At 35.6% G+C, this 20,645-nt stretch overlaps 2 protein-coding genes across 5 annotated transcripts; one reads left to right on the forward strand and one right to left on the reverse strand.

Moving 5' to 3' along the window:
* Positions 1-1,208: 1,208 nt before the first annotated feature.
* Positions 1,209-3,412, forward strand: LOC131172605 (phosphoglucan phosphatase LSF2, chloroplastic-like). The gene is made up of 4 exons (XM_058133822.1): positions 1,209-1,535; positions 2,337-2,542; positions 2,708-2,878; positions 3,071-3,412. The coding sequence occupies exons 1-4, from the start codon at positions 1,259-1,261 to the stop codon at positions 3,272-3,274; spliced, it is 858 nt and encodes a 285-aa protein (XP_057989805.1). The 5' UTR covers positions 1,209-1,258; the 3' UTR covers positions 3,275-3,412.
* Positions 3,413-4,322: 910 nt separating this feature from the next.
* Positions 4,323-10,659, reverse strand: LOC110652183 (uncharacterized). 4 transcript variants are annotated; one of them, XM_058133823.1, is made up of 14 exons: positions 10,472-10,652; positions 9,577-10,241; positions 9,321-9,485; positions 9,006-9,104; positions 8,753-8,890; positions 8,585-8,653; positions 8,409-8,505; positions 8,207-8,309; positions 7,042-7,252; positions 6,450-6,563; positions 5,955-6,086; positions 5,698-5,778; positions 5,260-5,376; positions 4,323-5,032 (listed from the first exon to the last, which is right to left on the reverse strand). In XM_058133823.1, the coding sequence occupies exons 2-14, from the start codon at positions 9,673-9,675 to the stop codon at positions 4,955-4,957; spliced, it is 1,503 nt and encodes a 500-aa protein (XP_057989806.1). In that variant the 5' UTR covers positions 9,676-10,241; positions 10,472-10,652; the 3' UTR covers positions 4,323-4,954. The 4 variants fall into 4 exon arrangements, with proteins under 4 accessions (XP_057989806.1, XP_057989807.1, XP_057989808.1 ...); XM_058133824.1 differs by lacking the exon at positions 6,450-6,563 and having other exon boundaries at positions 10,472-10,659; XM_058133825.1 differs by lacking the exon at positions 5,260-5,376 and having other exon boundaries at positions 10,472-10,655.
* Positions 10,660-20,645: the final 9,986 nt, after the last annotated feature.

Genomic DNA, 20,645 nt, shown 5'->3' on the forward strand with positions numbered 1-20,645 from the left:
TTCCTAGTGTTTAATTTCTTACTTCTTAGCTTAGATTAAAGCTTTATTTCCATTTAAACTCATCATATCTTGTAAGCATTATGGATAGTGAGTAGTTTACTTTTGATTCTGGAGTAAGGGTTGTAATATTTGAGATATTTTGTGGATTTTGATTGGGTAATCCATATTTTGTGGTCTTAATGAGTTTTATTCATTTCTTGTATGCTAAATGACATGCTTAGTGTAGGATCCCATTAAGTGATGTTCTTAATCCATGGTTGAAGCACCGAAAGGAGAAGGCCTTGTGATAGATAATCAAGAAATTGGACTTAATTAACTTAGACCTAGAAATAGGCTAAGGATTAAGAGGATTAACAGATTAATTAAAGAACTTAATGGGTCTTAATTAATTCTAACTCCACGAAAGTAGGATTAGTTTGATTAAGGCACTCTTTGTCTCACTCGAAAGGGAATTCAAAGGATTTAAGAATTAATCTCCTTAAAACCCATAAATTTCATAAGATTGGATAACCAATTTAAAATCCCAAAATAGCTCGAATATGAAATCCCATCGCCTTTTTACCATTGTTAATTTCTAATCGAATTTAATTACTTGCCATTTTAAATCTTGCCATATTTGAACTTGCTTATTTCAATTTGATGCAATTTTAGTTTAATTAATACATTAATGCATAGAATATAAATTCTGCACATATAGATTTCACATACTCCAATACCCATCAATTTATTACTTTAATTTCAAAAATAGTCCAAATTAGTTAGCATTTTTTATATCAAGAATTCAATCATTAACACAACTCCTCGTGGGATCGATGTCTTTTCTATACTACTTGTACGACCCGTGCACTTGCGGTTGGGACGCATCAATAATTAATATCACTAAATTAAAATTTAACATAAAATGAAATCTCTTTTCTTTTTAATATAATTTAAAATTTATCTAGTTTAGATATATGAGTTTTATCAAAATATTTTGAGTTTGAAAAATCACATATTTATCTGAAAAATATATTTTAAATGAAATTTAATTAATTTTAAGAATTCAATCTTTAAATACTGTGTGTTCCTTTTATTTATTAAAAAAAAAATCTGCATAAATAAATGGGTTTAATCAAAACCAAATACTTTTGGAGTGAAAGAAGGGGCATTAAGGTAATGTGGCGGGAAAGGGCACTAAGGTAAAATGGCTGATGTCATATAAAATCTGGCACCCCACACAGGATTTAACAGAAAGTTAAGGATTCGGAAGAAAAAAGGAATGGCTATTGGCGGTAACTGCATTTCCCTGTCTTCCGTTTTCTCATGCCCATATGAAAACGAAGTGCTCTTGATAAGAAAGAAACCCACTTGCAAATTCTTGCTTTCCAAGAATTTCTTCAAAATGGGCAGGATCAATTGTAAGCTATCAGATAGTGGAATCCAAAAAAAACCCGCTACAAAAGATGTGTCATTGAGCTCAAGGAACAGGATGGAAGACTACAATATAGCCATGAAAAGGATGATGAGGAACCCATATGAGTACCACCATGATCTTGGTTAGTTTATTCTACCAAAGCTTTGTTCTTGATGGTTATGTTTCATTGCCCCTCGGAATTTTTTTTTTTTTTTTTTTTTTTTACTTTTTCGACTTTTTTTCTTCCTTTGATATGATAACTTTTCTGGAGAAACATTGCCTTGGTTTTAATCATTTCCGATTATAATTTTGGTTGCATTTCTATAGCAATCTGATAGAACTCAATATTTATGGTTTTCAGTCTTAATTATGTGGTAGAGGACGCTGTAATAATAATTGGGCAATGGAAGATCTTATTAGGGCTATTTTAGAATATTTGGTCTGTGTTATAATCCATTTGCATTGGAAGTGCTGAAGGAGCCTCTAGTTTATTTATTTATGCTGGATCTGGATCTAGGTAGAATCCTTTTGAATTTTCTTTTTATTTTATATTATCTGATATGGCTTCCAGATTACAATCCCTAACATGGGTAAAAGGATATACCTTTCTGTGAACTTTTTTCATGTTTTATGCTTTCAATGGATTTGACCCCTTTCTGGAAGGTGGTGCAAGTGTAAACACCAAGTTCTTGTTAAAAAAAAAAAAAGTGAAACTTTTGGTAAGATCACAGGGTTTTACAAGTCAATGGTATTAACTCCCTCTGGATATTTAATTAGGTCTGCTCTATACATAGAAATCTAAACCATTTGGAAAACTTTTTGGATTTGACCATTATCATTCCTGTTTTGCACCCTCTTTATCCAGCTATTGTGTGCATAGAACCCAATTAACTTGTAATGTTTTATTTGTTTTATTAAGATCCTTCAACTTTCCTGGCTTCAGGTATGAACTACACACTGATAACCAATAGTTTGATCGTGGGCTCCCAGCCTCAAAAACCTGAAGACATCGATCATCTGAAACATGAAGAGAATGTGGCGTACATTCTAAATTTGCAGCAGGACAAGGACGTTGAGTATTGGGGCATTGACTTGCAGGCTATAATAAAAAGATGTCAAGAACTTGGAATTCGTCATATGAGGCGGCCTGTAAGGAAACATTAGTCATTCGAAACATATAAAATACTCCAAATTTGGATGAATTCTTATTTCTTGAGCTTTCTTAGTTTTGTGTATATGATTATATTCTATGTTCTGCCAATTATTTTGTTGGTGATAAGTGAATGAATTTGGTTATTTATTTTCTTTATTCAGGCCAAAGATTTTGATCCAGATTCCTTGAGAAGTATGTTACCTAAGGCTGTTTCATCATTGGAGTGGGCCATTTCTGAGGGGAAAGGCAGAGTGTATGTGCACTGTACTGCTGGACTGGGAAGGGCCCCTGCTGTTGCAATTGCTTACTTGTTCTGGTTTCAGGGCATGAATGTCAGTTCTCAACTCTTCTTTCATTACTTTTCTGCTAATTATATCAATGCACTTCTTGTCTTATAAGGAAATTTAAACTGCTGTAAGCTTATTATTCTATTCCCTTGTCATGATTGTTTTCCATTTGTCTAGCTAACTGATTCTCGATCTGCAACATATACTTTCTTATTAACATTTATGGTTATGGAACAGCTGAACACAGCATATGATAAACTAACTTCAAAGCGACCTTGTGGACCCAATAAGAGATCAATACGAGGAGCAACATATGATCTTGCCAAGAATGATCCGTGGAAGGAGCCATTTGATAATCTCCCAGAACATGCTTTTGAAGATATAGCAGATTGGGAGAGGAACTTGATTCATGCGCGTGTTCATTCTCTTCGTGGAACTTGAACATTTAGGTAAGCATTTGTTGATTGTCATCTTGCGTGACACTACAATTGAAAACTTCTTGATTCTTGGATCTGATTTTTCCTGAGGATTTTTCACCTCAAATTAGTAAATATATCGATCAATGAATCAGCATGCTAACTGTTCTCCATTACACCATAGAAGTGGTAAACAATTCCTTTCTGATGATTTAATTTGGTATTTTCATTACTAATCATTGAACTCCAACAGAAAAAAATTTAAGCCAATTATCTTTAACGCCAAGAAAACAAAAGAGTAAACCATGACTATTACACAAAGATACTGCTTAAATCTATTAGTTCTACATTTCAATTCTTATTTATGACCGACTATCACAGTCATGAGCTTTAACATGTTTTATGCTAGTATTTTCTGGACTTTCGCTGCAGCTACAAGTTATCTTAGGCACCAAAATCCTATATAGGAAATACAATGGAAAGCAATTAAATCAAACGTATCGCTTCTTGTACCAACTTCTCCAGCTCATTAGTTCTTATTTCATTTCAATGTTTGGATACTACTTTGTTGTACGCCACCATGCAAGTTATCTCAGGCGCCAAAATCCCACATAGGAAATACAATGGAAAGCAATAAAATCAAACATATAGCTTCTCATACCAACATCTCTAGTTCATTAGTTCTTATTTCATTTCAATGTTTGGATACTACTTTGTTGCCCGTCTCCATGCCGAGGTGTGATGAGAATTTAGAACTTGTTAAACAGGAGATTATCAGCTACAAACATGACAAAGCTGCTATGGGAGCAACATTCTAGAGTGGGGTTTTTGCAATGAGAACAGCTTGGGAAGCAATATCATATATTTACAATAAACTCTTTAAAGAGTCCTTCAAGGAACCTATCACATAATCATTTGGTACAACATTTGTATGCACAATGAGTTCACTCTCACCGTTAATCATGGTGAATCTCATGACAGTCAAAATAAAACCTTTAACGTACAACAGTTGTAATGAAAGTGATACATACATGCATGCACTACAGAGGCGTAATAAATGTGGCACCAAGATGTGCAATCCAACAGTCGGCCTTTTTGTTACTAAATTGTAGTACATAAGGTATCAGTAAATGCTAGTCTAGATGCAATTCATTTGTATGATCTAAATCCAATACAATAGTTCATGTCCGCAGTTTCCTAGTTTACTGTCCACTGAGAATGTGTTTTCAAGCTTACAAGTTGTTAACCGGCAAAAGAGAACAAACCAGTTTTTATTGATTTCAGATCTTATCGTGGGGCTGGAGCGTTTCCTGAACTAAAAGAATATAAACTTTTCTATCTTAGATTTCTGAATCATTGCAACTGACATCTCAATGGGAGCTTAAACTTCAGTGCATGCCAAAACTATGCCAGTGGCTGCAAGGGAAGTACTTATCACAGAACAACCTCATTCCAGCTCAATGAAATCCGAGAGTAGTCTAAACAGCAACGAAAGTGTCTTGGTAATGAAAGTGGTTCTTGATCAAGTCAATGGAAAACGCAGAATAAAACATTTGATGCGGAAACGATGCTCTTCCTATCAATGTCATTAATTAAATGCTTGCGTAATGATAACTGTACTTTTAAAGAAAACTGATTGATTGATCTTTGCGTCTGCCCAAGAAAAACTTTACACGACTGCTGTTCAAAGAAAAATTCCGGAAGTTCAGACATTCTGGAGCTTGGCAAGTTGTGCTTGGCGCTGTCCTAAATGGAATGCTGTAACTATCCACATTAAACAGACCTGGATCGAAAAGAGAAATGGAAATTTCATAATTCTTGGTTGAAATAAAGTCATAAGTATGATATGCATAAATGAGAAAAAATAAAATAAAATAAAATAAGACCATCCAAAGAGTTATATGGCAGAAATAACACCTAAATGAAAATAAAGCTTCATAAACCAAGAAGCCGCCCATTGGATTAATGATCCACTAATCAGAAATACATAAAAATAGTGCTTATACGTACAGGCAAGGCATACAAGGAGACAGTTGAGGCTTTCTCATGAAGAATGCTGAATAGTAGTTTATACATTCCTGCTGCTGTAGCATCTCCCAGCCGTTGGACAATTACATCTATGCACACCTACAGCACCATATAATGGCAAACGCCATGATGTTTTGATGCTCTAAGATGCCTCATGAATTAGGAATATTGTTTAGTGAAGTGACGGATTTGCTATTTAATTAGAGAATATCAGCACAATTCTTAGACGCCTAAAGGAGTTATATGGGATTTCTATGATGATTAACGTCTCAAATAATTTCTCAAACATATTAGATAAAAGGATGCAGTGAAATGGCTCAGGGATGAACATGTAAAATAACAGTATTTTGATTATTAACATAATACCACTCTTCATGATCCAATTCTCAAGAGTCAAGACAGATGCAGAAGTTGACAAACCTTTGCTTTGTATTTCTCTTCCTCCGAAACAACAGTAAATAGGAGTTCTCTTCCTGGCCTGGTCACTACATAAGTAACGACCTGCAAGTAATGCAAAATAACAAATGGTGAGATCTCAGAATAACCTTTAACTTCCTTGACCAACTCACTTCGCCCCTAACAACCATGGAAGTGGAAACGATCAGCTATACACATCATACATGCATGGTCCAATAAACAGACAATAAAAGAATTAAGAAAACGGGCTTTGTGACAACCTTTCTTAAAGTCTCACAGATGGCAAATGCTATCCAAGTCGGCCAAACAGCAACAGCAACCAAATTTAAAAAGGCAACAACTGGAGCAGAGCATATAGCTGTAGTAACCCCAGCTATAGTAAGGATGCGCCCCTGCATTTGACTTGGTAAGTAAAATAAAGTGAAATTATGAAGTGTGTCTCCTAATGAAATGAAATGCTGTGAACAACTGGATAAAGATTCAATAGTGCATTAACTAGTATGAATTTTAACTCTAATTGCATAAAGGTATCTTCATTCTTCCATAAATTTAGCCCCTTCTAAAAATGAACCACACTTTAACCCCCATTGTGTAAAAGGAAAAGTTATAAAACAAGGATTAAGGAAAAAAGCCCCTTTGGGTGTTCTCAACATGCAAGATTTAACTGTTACAGGGAAGTAGAGTAATCAGAAATCATAGGGCAGCAACCACAAATGATCACCATGTTAAAGGAATTTATTTAAATATTAGTATACCGTTAATGTAAGTTGTCCAGCAAGGATAAAAACTGCAATGAAGCTATTTATCTGGGCAAACAATCTTCTTCTGCCAAGAGAACTAGTAACAGTCATAGCGATTACAGTCACCTTCTGTTCTTGCAGACAGAAAGGGAAATCAGCAATAAGAAATACATTGTATGCTACCCATATCAGAAACTTGTAAATGAAATGCCACAACTAATATGAATCTAATTCTAGTGGAATCTCAGCATATAGGCATTTAATTTCTGTGGATTACAGGTCACATCTGCATAGTTGGCATGGGGTTCACAAGCATATCATCTCCCCTGTAATCTCAATCACCTCATGCATAATAAACAAAGCTGCAATATGAACCTTAAAACAAGGGGATTAAAAAATGCTTTCAGTTTTCTTATTTCCTTTCTTTTTTACCAAATTCCTGGTTAAAAAATGATTGAGAAAAGATTGCCAAGCATAATCATTGTATTTCCCTAATCTTGTGCAAATCATATTTCTTCGCTACTCAGTCAAGCCACACAATCTGGATTGAGGGAAATCTATAATTGCAAAATACATATTGACAAACAAAAAAAAAAGTTCATTTTACCTGGAAGTAGAAGAATGAGGAGACAACTGCACTCAGCCACAGGAATAAGGACACATACAATAAATAAGTTGAAGATAAAATAAGCCAAAATCCATCTAAGATGGCCAAAAACTGAGGCTTCACTCTAGATGTAGGTGACTTGGGAGAAAGAACTTTGAAAAATGCTGATGTCTGTTTATCATCCTCACTATGCTGATCAGGATCAGCCTTTCTGTAAACCAGAAGCAAACAATTTACTCATAACGATAAGGACTCAAACAATAAATTTAAAATTTCATTGCTTCTTCATAACAATAAATTTAGAATTCCATTCCTAGACGAATATGCTGAGCCAGCTAAAGCAGTTAATCTAAAGGGCAAAACAACAATGACCTGCACATTTATCATATACACCAAATAAACTAGATCAAGAGCTCATGGATGTCTGGCGATGTTCAAATGTATTCTCCAGGAGAAAATTGAAAAGAAAATGTACTAAATACAAACTACAAGAACAGAAATAAGATTCAAAATAGACCTGTCACTCGTCTTTTTGAAAAGAGAGGTTTTAAATGCATCTAGGATATGGATTATATATGGAGCATGGACAAATAGACAATGACAAATAGTCACCACAAGCAATGAATGGCTATCCACTACATTATAGAGTTTCAGAGTATTAGTCCAACATGCAATTGCAAAGCCACTAAGATCAAATTTCCTAACTGCTAAATCTAAACTTATACATTACATTAGTAAGAGTATTAATCATTGAACACATAATGTGGTATCTATGTAAAACAGTCCTATGCTATGCACCTAATACTCCTTCAATTTCCATCTTACTCCATCCAACTTTAGGACCTTCAGGCTTTTGGCCATGGTACGTTAGTTGCATGCATAAATTTAATATTTTTGCAGTGTTTTTAGTATTACATGTGTAGTCTCATCTGCATATCGGAAGACACTAAGTTTTGGCATTGTTTTTGTACTTAATTAGTCTCAAATGTGAGTACTGATTTCCATGGCAAATCATATAATATATTATTGCTCATAAGTTATAAAAACTCCACCTGTGCCAACCAGCTCAACAACCCCAACTTAAAAACATGATATAACAATAAGAGCATACAAAACAAAACTACATGAAGCAAAGAAAATAAGAAATACAGAAATATAGCTAAACCTTATGGGAGATAATTCTTCAGGAAGTTGGGATATGTCCTTCTTGATCCCTTTTGATGACTGTGCAGCAAGTTCCATCAACAAAGCAGCAAACAAAAGCAGAACTGCAATGAACCAGCCCATGGTTTAAAGCAACAAAAAACTAAATGGAAATTTGGAAGTTTCAAACCTAATCTTTTAAACAGTTAAAAAAGCATACATACATGGTCCCAACCAAGCCATTCTTGTGACAAATAATGACCCAAAAAGCTGGCCAAGTGTAGCACCAGCCCCAATGAATCCAAACAATCTTGAACCTGACTGAATACAATAAACAATGTCAAATGCAGATTAAAAACCACGATTCCTCTTGAAAATGTGATGTTGCATTCATACTAACCTCACTGTCCATCACATCAATTACTCTAGCCCAAGTTGAAGAGATGGTAATAAGATTAAGCAGAGCAACCTTCAAAAGAGGGGGGGAAAAGAAATTCCATTGTTATCTAAACTTGAAGACACTTGGAGGCATGCCGGCAGAGAAATAACAACTAATCAATAATCATACCCAGAGGAACAATGCAATTCTCACAGAAATGTAAAACCATCCGTGGTCATCCCAACTGCCAGAATATGCAGGTGAACCAGCTTCATTGACATCAACTTTTAGATCCTCCTTTAATTCAGTGGATATGGAAACTGTACCCTAGGCATTGAATTTATATTACAGAAAAAATAATATCATTAAAGAATGATAGATTTAAAAACAAAATGAAGAAGAAGAAGAAAGGATGGAGGCGGGATGGAATGTCTCATACTACCTTGGTTTTGAATGGGGAAATTCCACTTGATGAGGAACGCCACAGAAAGAAGAACACAACAAGTGATACACTAAAAAATCTGTGTATCAAAAGCAAAGCCTGGAATTTCAAGAAGCACCTATTACAGGACGATATGCATAAGGACGTTAAAAAATACTAAAAAGTAAGCAACTAATTCATTTTCACTGAGAAAAGAGAGAATCAAATTACTGAAAACTGTTCATTTCAGCTAAAATTGATTATTCCAAAGTCCAATTTCAGCATATACAACAACAATTTTAGGGATTTAACAGCCATAAAATGCAAAGCAAGTACCTTTGCTTTAGAGAAATTAGGCAAGGAGAAAATAAGAGTGGACAAAGGAGCAGCGATCAGCGTGAGAGCCAAGGATCCAACAAACAAACCAGGTAGATTCGATAACCCTAACGAGATCGCGCCCTCGTCCCGCAACGGCAACACCACAAAATACGCGCTCAAAATCTGCAAAAGCAAGAAGAAAAAAATGAATTTACATAGATTTGAAATTAAAAACTCAAAAAATTGAAGAAAAATAAAATTGAAGTGGTATTACGAAGAAGAAACAAGAGGAAGAGTGAAGCACAGATGAGACTTCGTGAGGGTGAACGGAGACGAACGTGGAGAGGATCGAATCCAGACGAGACCTCCTCATTCTGCTTAACAATAAGATCTCAATCTCGATTTCTGGATTTGATTGAAGATGACAATCGAAGGTCAATGCACTTTCTTTCTAAATTCTCGGAGATTTTTCAAATGGAAAATGAAACTTTTTTTATTTACAAAGTAACCCCGTGAATTTTATGCTATCAGCTAAACCCGGCTATGGGCCAAATCAGAACGAGACCGGTTTAAACCAGACTGAAATTGGATCGAACTGGATCAAACTCGTATATGACTCGAACCATGAATAAATTGAACTGAAATTGAATCAACTGAAGTTCATCAACTCAGAATTTGTGCCTCTAGGGCTTCTTTAGGCACAAATTCTGAGGAATCAACTGAAGAAGGCTGGAAGGGCATAATTATATCAGCTGGCAAGGTGTTTGATTTCCCCTCGGACAATATTAGCAATTGGACATCAGCTGGCATCTCCGTCTGTAACAAACATGTTCTAGTTGGGAGACAACTTCATTACTTGCAAGACAGGCGCTGATGAACCTACATTAAACATCACTTTTGAAAACTAAACACCAGAAGATTCTCGGCACTAGATTAAACCTGTAGAATAAATCATGCACAGTATTCACATTCTTGATATAATAGTCAAGCTCTAGTAAAGGTCAGTAAAGGATTATAAACAAAGGAATGGAAGCATGCACATCAAGAAAAAATGAATACCACCTTTTGGAAATCTGTCAAATTTTTTAGCAACCTTGTATTACATTTGACATAAACGTCTAGATCAAGTAATCAAATACAAAAGCTAGGATTTTTATGCATTTACGTACCTGAGAGAGGTGTCATTGGTCGAAGAGAAAGTGGCCGAAGAGGTCGACGGCACCCCAATCTTTGCCATCGAAGGAGGAAGGGTGCCAACCAGACCCTATCGCCTTTTCGAACGTCAATCGGACAACTCCGAGAGGGTTCGCCAGGCAATCGTACGGTGGTCCGACCATTTCTTTGATCTCATTGTGATTCTCTCTGTTATCTTTCTTGGTGACTGCTTCAGTACTGTGATCACGGCTACGCGCGCTAATGGGTACAAAGTAGGGATAATTCTTCTCGCCAAATCTAGTCTTCCCGCCATTTTTAGTGACCCCGGGGCCCTGAGCCCTTCCTTCGGATTCATGGGTTGCTCAAACTGGCCCAAACCACCATGGACATCTATCTTCCAGCAGACAATAACATTTAACAGAAGAAACAAAACGAACCCATCAATTTGATGACCCATCAAGCATCAGCGAACCCATCAAAGTGATGATATTTGGAATCTTGGAAGCAGGAAACGTTGTTTCTACCAAGTAAACCAACTATACTCTGTAGGGCTTCAGCTGTTCCTAAACCCAAATTATTTGAATTGCTAGTTCCTACTTCTCCATGGGCAAAATCTTGAAATACATACATTTAAAGCTTCACCACTAGAAAAGTTAGCATATATCATATTGAGCAGATTGAAATGAATTCTCTCTCCTCTCTGTTTGCTACATGCTTGAATATCCTGATGTGGAACGTTGGCTAGTGAATCATTTTTTCCATTTTCCACCCAGTCCATGATTATGTTCGTTCAACTAATAAAACTGAGATTAAAAAAAATTAATTAATTAAAATGAAATGAAACAAGATGAAATAGACATTGATTGTGTTAGTTTTAAAGACTAAAATGAAATGGAGTAAATAGGCTGAATCGTAATCAGCAAAAAGATATGAAGTCTGCAATTACTGCGATGGACTGATGGTATTTATATCTTAATTAGCATCTCTTTATGATGATGAGGTTGGGGCAAATGAGATGATTCAATTCAATTATATTTAAAATGATATTTTAATATTGTAATTTTGAATTTTGCAGCAACATTAAATTAAGAAAACATTATCAGAACGTTAATTATCAATTTTGAAAATATTCCTTCCAGAAAAGATCATGCCCACCACATTTACATCCCCACAAAAAACACAATTTTGAGCACGTGATGGGCTTTAAAGAATTCAGGGGACCTGTGGATTGACAGAGTAATGGAATCTCAGTTTCTTTTATTATATCATCGTTTCTGAAGATGCCATTAGCACATCCAAGTTTGATACTTTTCCCTGGTTGATGCATTCTTATATAATTTTCATGCAACTTTTCTTCAAGGTGGGGGAATAGCCATTTGAATCAAAGAAGCTTGTTCAGTTGTCCAAAATCATTAGTCTGCTATCTTCATATGTGGGTAAACATCGGAATATCATACGCCTTCCCTTTTCCAACGGAAAAACATAAATAAGCTTTCACTTGCTTATATGCTGTTAAGATTAAAGTATAAGGGAGTAATCAACCTCTTGCTCGCGTCTCTTCCATATGCGACAATAGCCATAAGCTGATAAAGAAAATCAGATCCCTTACTTTGTTCTTGTGTGAACTTTTAATTCCATTATATCTGCCAGCGTATGATAACATTATGGCCTTTTTGAGAAGTTTGCAAAATGGGAGCAAAGAATATATAGGAAGAAAAATTTTTACAAAATTCCATTCTTTTTCTTGTTTGAGAAGAAAGACAAGTGGAGAAGGAAAAATGAAAAAGGAAAATTCTTCTTTGGGTCCACCGACATTTTCCTTCTAAGTTTGGGACGAAAGCGGATTAAATCATCCTTAACACTATTGTCGTCTTCTTTTGCTGTTCAAAGTTTGCTTCAACTCACTACTCTATGTTCTTTGCGATAAAGAAACAATGGCTGACATGATCCTCAGTTTCGTGGTGGATGAAACTCTGTCCAGGGTGCTTTCACTCATTTCCGATGAAATCGACCTTGCTTGGAATGTCAAAAAGGACTTGAAAGAACTTCAGGAATCGCTCAACATGATTCGTGCTGTGCTTCAAGTTGCAGAGGAGCAACAAACCAAAAGAAAGCCTGTGAGGCTTTGGCTGGAGAAGCTCAAAGATTTGGCTTACGAGGCTGAGGATGTCTTTGATGAGTTGGCGTACGAGAATCGTCGATGTAAGGTTGAGATCCAAGACCAACCAAGAAAGGAGGTAAGCAACCTTTTTCCATTCTCCAAATGCAGTCGTTTTGTGAAGAACGTAGCATTTCTTGTCAAAATGGCCCACAAAGTTAAGAGTATAAATGAATCATTGACTAAGATTAAGAATGAAGCTACGGTTTTTGGACTTCAAGTCCTATCTAGAGATAGAATAATGTCTCAAATCAACTTGGATCGAATGACAGACTCGATCCTTGACAATCCAGTTGTGGGGAGGGAAGCTGATGTCTCTAGAATTGTGAACTTGCTGAGTTTCTGTGACCGAGTTCTTACCATTGTTCCCATAATGGGCATGGGACAGCGCTGGCTAAATTAGTGTGTGAACAAGTTATAGAAAGAAAGCTTTTTGATGTCAAAATATGGGTCTGCGTTTCTGATAACTTTAATGAACAAAGAATTTTGGGGGAAATGTTGCAAACTCTCAATGTAAATGCGGGTGGAATGACCAAGAGAGATGCAATGCTTGGAGAGCTTGGAAAGGCGTTGGAGGGGAAAAAAATTCCTTCTTGTTCTTGATGACGTGTGGAATGAGAGGGATGAGGTATCAAATAGGTGGGATGATTTTAAGACTCGTTTGGAAAGAATTAGCAAAAACAATGGCAATGCTATTGTTGTCACAACTCGTAGCGAGGAAGTGGCATTAACAGTGGAGACTTCTACTAATCATAGGCATACACCACATTTGTTGTCTGATGATGAATGTTGGTCCATTATGAAGGAAAGGGCATTTGGAAGTGAAGCAACATCAATCCCCTCAAACCTAGAGGGCACTGGAAAGGAGATTGCAAAAAAATGTAGAGGAGTGTCATTAGCTGCAAAAGTTTTAGGTGGGACAATGGGTTTTAAAAGGGATAAGGAAGCATGGTTGTTAATTCGAAATAATAATGTTTTGATTCATCACATAAGAAGGAAAATATTGAGTCTCTATTAAAATTGAGTTGTGATAACTTGCCTTCAAATTTGAAGCAATGTTTTGCATACTGTTCGATGTTTCCAAAAGATTTTGAATTTGAAAAGGAAGAATTAATTTGGCTTTGGATGGCTGAAGGTTTTGTTGTGCCATCAAGTGAAGATGAGGGCACCAAGTATTTTAATGCCTCACTTAAAAATTCTTTTTTCCAAGATGTGGTAAGGGATGAATACGGGGATATTAAACGGTGCAAAATGCATGATCTTCTGCATGATCTTGCGTTGTCTCTTTCAAAGTATGAAACATTGACTTTGAAAAATTGTTCAACCAGTGATGATTTATCCTCCGCTCGTCGTTTATATGTGAATTGTCAAAATGCAACAACTTCACTAGCATTTCTAAAAGGTGGCTCTAAGAAGCTGCGTAGTTTATGCATGAATGGTATTGTCTTTGGTGGGTCTTGGAAGTTGAAAAGCTTGCGCACTCTAAAATTGAAAGTTTCTAATATTGAGAAGGTGCCATCTTCTATTGGCAAGTTGAAACATTTGAGATATCTTGACGTCTCAGACACTAAAATCAAAGTGTTGCCTGAATCCATCACCAAGCTCTACAATTTGCAAACATTGAGATTCCTTTGGTGCTGGTTACTTCAAGAGCTTCCTAGAAATAAAATATGCAGTCTGATCAGCTTGAGGCATATTGAATTTTCTTTTGATGAGCAGATGCCTAAGGTGGGGCGGTTAACCAGTCTTGAAAGATTATCCTTGTTTGCTGTGGGTGCAGTTAGGGGAGGTAGCATTGAAGAACTATAATGCTTTAACCAACTAAGCGGGAAGTTGGAGATAATGTATCTTGAGAAGGTAAGAAACAAAGAAGAAGCTAAGAAATCAATTCTACGTGGGAAAACGAAATTGAAAGCCCTTAATTTTAGATGGAGTTGTAGAATTGAAGGCAACGACAATGCTGAGGAAGTGCTGGAAGGTCTTGAGCCTCACTCAAACATAGAGATAATAAAGGTAGAGAATTATTTGGGTGAAAAGTTCCCGCCGTGGCTGTATATGATGAAGATTCCGAGTGAAGGTGATTCTTTCACAGTATTCCATAATTTGGTGGAACTTAATTTGCGGTGCTGTAAGTGGTGTAAAGAACTCCCAAGGCTTGGACATCTTCCTCGTCTTAAAACGCTTGTAATATTTGAAATGGATGAGATTTGATGTATAGGGAATGAATTCTATGGCATTGACAGTGGAAGCACAAGCAATGGAGGGAAATCGTTTCCAGCATTAAAAAAATTATACTTCAGTTATATGAAGAGTTTAGTTGAATGGAAGGCACCAGCAGTAGATGAAGGAGGCGAAACATCTGTATTTTCATGCCTTGAAGAATTGACCATTTGGCATTGTCCCTTGTTGGCAAAAATTCCATTAAGTGATAGTTCATCGCTTGTCACATTGGAAATCGTAAATTGTGAAGAATTGATTTACTTATTTGAAGAACTACAAGTACACTCCTTCCCCTCTCTTAAAAGCATTACAATTAGACGGTGTTATAAATTAATTTGTCTTCCAAGTGGACTGAAATCCTTCACTTCTCTGGAATCACTGGTAATAAGTGATTGCCACGGCCTAACATCTGTTCCCGAATATTTAGGAGAATTGCATTCTCTTATTACTTTAGAAATAACAGATTGTAGAAGGTTGAGGCCTCACCCGATTAAGGGAATTAAGAATTGGTGGTTTCTCGGAGGAGTTGGATTCTTTCCCTTATCTGAATTCAATCCAAGAGCTCTCATCCCTTGAATCCTTAACTATATATGGGGATCATGGAGGTACAATAAAGTCTCTGCCAGATCAACTTCAACGCCTCACTGCCCTAAACTCTTTGTGTATATCGCGATTCGATGGAGTGGAAGCTTTGCCGGAGTGGTTGGGCAACCTTTCGTCTCTTCAAACCCTGAAATTACAGTTTTGTATGAATTTGAAGTATCTACCTACAGCTACAGCCATGCAACGCCTCTCCAAATTAAGGAAGCTCGAGATTACATATTGTCCTCTTCTTAGAGAAAATTGTACCAAGGGGAGTGGCTCTGAGTGGTCCAAGATTTCTCATATCCCGGACGTAGAAATAAGTAAGTTTACCAATCATCTGTTTTCCTTTCTCCTCCAGTCTAATTTAAGCTTTTTTTTTTTTTTTTGGGGGGGGTGGGGGGGGGGGTTGAAATAAGTAAGTTTACCAATCATCTGTTTTCCTTTCTCCTCCAGTCTAATTTAAGCTTTTTTTTTTTGGGGTGGGGTTGTGGGCGGATTTTGCTACAAACAAAAGTAATTCTAAATTTCTCGTCACTTTTTCCCCATTGATACATTCTTTCTGTTTTCTTTTTCAGGTTGGTGGTAATTACCATTTCTTTTTCTCCTCTTTGGGCGTGCACGCTGAACTAGTTTTGTTTGTGAATTCTCAGGTATTTCAACTCCTTCCATCTGTTGACATCCATGGTTCCTATCCGTAGTATAAAGAATCATGTATATTAATTAAAAATGTTGATCATTTCAATTCTCAGTCTTTGGACTGAAATTGAGTAAGATTATATGTTGACCATGTTATCTTGAAAAATAGGAACAAATCATTCTGTTCTGTTTTTAACTGAAAGAAAAGAGAAGCAGTTTGGTATTTTTCAGTCTGGCATTGCAAATTTAGCTTAATCTTAAATTTAGCAAAAGGTAAAGAAAGGAGATCCCAATGTCACGATAGCAAATGAGTAGATGCATTTGTAATTAATTATTTTTGGTAGGAATATGCAAAATGTCTCTTATTTCAGTTCAAAGTTATTACGCCAGATGGAAACAAATATAAATTTCTGTCAATCATCCATTCTATTTTCTGATTCTTTTCCTAATTATATCGATTACCTTTTTCCCTTAAAGGGTGCAGACACTGAACCTATTTTTTCTTAGAAATCATGTTTTAGCTAATTCAATTCCTTTCATGTGTAATGTCATTTTTCTTTTTTATAATTTTTGAAAATAATCAGATCTTTTTGTTCTGCTAAATTTTCTCACAGGATGTTGTTTAGTAATAAATGATCATCTTATGGTGTTTGAAGTCTACACAAGGGTCGTTTGCATTGATCTAAAGATTATAAGAGAGAGTTTAGGTGAAAAATACTAATTGTTTTTCATTTTTCTATTCCTCATGGTTTCATTGATTATATTTTGGCGCTCCACCAATTCTTTAATGAGTTTCTGGGATCTCTCTCTTTTCAGTTAGTTCCCAAGAAAATGGACACTTTTGGATTGTAAAGCAATCAAATGGACAATACATAGGCTATCACTCTGCCACCCGTTCACATGTTGCCATCTCCTGCACTTAATGCATTTTTCATTTCCATTGGTACTAAGTAGCTGTGACTTACCTTATTGACTCATACGCTGTGCTTTTTCCGTAATTTTACAATACATTCCCTTTATGTAATTTTGTATTGACTTAGAATTTCACGAACTCCACAGGATAGGTTCATTGAGCAATAGTGATTTCTACAAACTTCCATTTATGTAACCTTTCCCATTGATGGTGGCGTGGCTGATAATTCTTTCTGAAATTCAATGGGGAATGGCTTCGATGTGAGAAAATGCAGGTATCTTTCCTTGGCATGTTTACTTTATCAAATGTTCTGTTCATGTAGATGACCGAGTGTTCCTATATCCTTAGCAGTCAATTACTTGCAAAGGCAGTGTTCAATTTAGGATTAATAGACCTTATGATTATATGATCATTGATAATTTGACATCCAAATCCTCAAATATATGATCATTGATCAAGGAAGTAAGGGTCCCTAATATATTCATTTAATCTTTCATTTGCTGCTTACTGGATAATTTACATTTTCTAGGAAATAGCAGGCTCTTTTTCCCATCCATTTTTTTTTCTCTAAAACTAGTACTTCCCAAAATTGAAGTGTTTTATTTTCCTTTTAGTCCATGGTTCACTGGCTGAAGCTTTAACAAAGGGAATACATGTAGTCCATCAAAAGAACATGTGATCTTTATACCCCCTTTTATTTACTTTGATTTACTAAGAACTATGTGCATGAATGGATTTTCTTTAACCATTTTAAGTTTGTATTTTGCCTTATGCAAGACTTTACAATATTATATAATTTTTTGAGACAAGTAATGGGAAAGATGCAGATACAAAAGGAGATTTTGAGTAAGAATGGGTTTACTACTCCAAGAAAGGAAAAAAACGCAAGCTTCATTTATTTGTTTATGATGGAATGGATAAAGACTTACAACTAAAGAAGACAAGTATGTCTTCATTTGTGGTCAGTATTGAAATAAGTTTGTTTTCTAGATTCTCTATGTTATCTTGGATAGCAGAGGGCAGAAGATCATACTGACTTTTGTGCAGAACTTGCAGAGCTGTTTACAAATATTGATGTTTGTAAGTTTGTGATGAAGTTTCTTATTATATATATGTTGCAGGGAAACGCCTAATTATTTGCAAGTTAATGCACTTGAAGATACTGTTGACTGGTATCATTATTAATACCTATCCATATTGTCCTTACTATCAATTAAACAGTCTTACATGAAAGATCACTTCATGTTTATTTTTGCTGCATTAAATTTGCTAGCTCCAGTTCCACTCATTTTCGTGGTGATTTCTTCACAATGTAGCTTTGTAATTTTAGGAAGAGAAAATGTTGGAAGATAGCTCTCTGCATAATTCATGGGTTCATTTGAGTAGGTGGAGGCCTTCATTGTAATTCCATGTTATAAAATCCCTCATGACATCATCTACGTTGCTGGCTTCAGTTCCAATCACTCCAATTCCATGTAATAGGGACATTTTAAGCATCTAGTTCATATGCACGATTAGGATTACTAATGCGGATATGTTACTAGTTGTTAAGAACTTACTATTTTGAGCAGTTCTGATAATCTTACTAATTGTTAGGGATTGTAGGACGCCAGATAATTTCAGATACACTTCTGCAACATTTTCTCTGGAATTTTCTACTTTCATTTGAGCTACATGGGAAAGGCAAAAAAAATGTTCAACTAAGTAGAAAGGTAATAAGACGTTCTATTTTATTTCCCATAGATACTTGAATTTCAATCATTGGTAAACTCTAATTAGTATTAATTAATTGAGGTTGATTTGTGACATTGATTACGAATCACATGTACATTAAAGAGGTTACATAAGTAACTGTTTCTTTTTGTGCTTTTAGAATGTCTTTGATCCTGTCGACATTGTCCCAAGTGGAAAACAAAAAGCTTTGAAGATTGTTATTGAATCCTCAAGGGATTATGCCTTCTAAATTTTGAGTTTGAGCTAAAAGACTGAACTGAAACAGAGATTTCACATGACCAACTTGAGCTTTGAGCCTTCAGTTCTCCTGACATTGCCAACATCCTTCAGCTAAAATTGACTAGAGGACCAAGCAATATCACTTTTGGGAATCATTAGAAGATGGAAGAGAACTAGTGAGTTCAAGCTGTAAGACCAAACATAATTAGCGATAACTCTTCCACTGATAATTTACTGTTTTACATAATGCATACCTAATGATCATTGATAATTTGATATCTGAGTCTTCAAGTTTCTAAAAATGGCAGTTGACCCCCCAGGATGCTCATTTAATCCTTTCTCTGATGCAAATTAGGCAATTTATTTTCTCACACCAGTTTCCAATCTTGTACTTTGCAAATTGGAGTTTTTTGATATATGCTGACATTTTATTTTGATTGGCTCATGTTGCAGCAGCTGAAAGGCAAAGTGAATGCAGATAGTCTGTCAAACAGGGTTAGGACATGGCTTGTTATTGATGAAGATGCGAGTTTCTTGTACCCCAATTATTTACTTTCTCTGACAATTTTTTCTTTATTCATTTTAACTTATCTACCTTGAGCAGGACTTCACAATACCAGTTACCATGTTAGATATACTTTCTTGTGACAGTGAAGCTCCACTTGACACATTGGATGGCTAGTTTCCATGAATAGAATGGAAATGAGGCAGAAGAATAAAAGAAAAAGGAACTTCGAAAAGTATTTAAACTTTGAAAAATATTTATCAAGTAACATAATAGTTTAGGTGAAGTGAAATTCAAATTCTTATTTACTGGTCTCTTTCTTATGCCTGTTTATTAGCTCTCACGTACTTCGTACTCAATGGTTCATGTTAATTTGATGGGTAATATGTTATGATTGAAATTCTTGTACAGGAGAAGGATGGATTCACTTCAGGAGAGCCTTGATTGTGTAGCAGTTTGGTCAATTAAAGCACATCAAATGCCATATAGTCAGATGAAACTGATCATTGAGATATGAAGATGATTCAATTGCAAATGGATGCTGAGCTTCAGTTATTCCAATAAAGGAAGTAAGGCTTCCAATATGCTCATTTAGTCCTTCATTCGCTCTTTTTCCTATTGAGTATTTTCTGAAACCAGTACTTCAAAAAATTCTAAGTTTTGTATATCCTTTTCGGCACTGGCTAGCAAAGGGAATGCAGAAAGTCCACCAAAATAAGGTGCGGTATTCATGCCTGCCATTTATCAACTTTTATTTACTTAAAACTATGTGCAATTTTCTTTAAGCATTTTTAGTTTGTATCATCTACCCTAAGCAAGAGTTGGCAATATTTCCTACAATAATGAGGCAGATAATGGGAATGTTGATGACTTAGAAAAGAATAAGTTTACTGCACTAGGAAAGGAAAAGAAAAGAAAAGGTGAGCTGCATTTATTTGTGGTCGCTATTGAAAGTGGATATAATTTCTAGATTCTCTACATTGTCTTGCATAGAAGAGGGCAGAAGATCATGCTAACTCATGTGCAGAAGTTGTAGACCTGTCTTGAGAATTGTAAATTTGTGTTAAATCTTCATATGATATATCTGCCACAGGAAAAGATCTCATTTTGGAAGGTTTCAATCAATTGCAAATTCTATCTGTAGCTCATGCACACTTGAAGATGCTATAGACTGGTATACTTATTAATAACTCGCCAAATTGTTTTTACTCTCATTTA

This window comes from Hevea brasiliensis, chromosome 14, assembly GCF_030052815.1.
Source record: "Hevea brasiliensis isolate MT/VB/25A 57/8 chromosome 14, ASM3005281v1, whole genome shotgun sequence".
NCBI lineage: Eukaryota > Viridiplantae > Streptophyta > Magnoliopsida > Malpighiales > Euphorbiaceae > Hevea > Hevea brasiliensis.

Bases quoted from the DNA above. Each gene is read 5' to 3' on its own strand.
- LOC110652183 (XM_058133823.1), bottom strand. From the start codon at position 9,675: ATGAGGAGGTCTCGTCTGGATTCGATCCTCTCCACGTTCGTCTCCGTT. The intron at 9,486-9,576 runs GTAATACCACTT...TTGCTTTTGCAG, and splicing joins CTTCCTCTTGTTTCTTCTTC to ATTTTGAGCGCGTATTTTGT. The intron at 6,087-6,449 runs GTATACTAATAT...AGTCAAATGCAG, and splicing joins CTGGACAACTTACATTAACG to GGGCGCATCCTTACTATAGC.
- LOC131172605 (XM_058133822.1), top strand. From the start codon at position 1,259: ATGGCTATTGGCGGTAACTGCATTTCCCTGTCTTCCGTTTTCTCATGC. The intron at 1,536-2,336 runs GTTAGTTTATTC...TCCTGGCTTCAG, and splicing joins TGAGTACCACCATGATCTTG to GTATGAACTACACACTGATA. The intron at 2,879-3,070 runs GTCAGTTCTCAA...GTTATGGAACAG, and splicing joins TCTGGTTTCAGGGCATGAAT to CTGAACACAGCATATGATAA.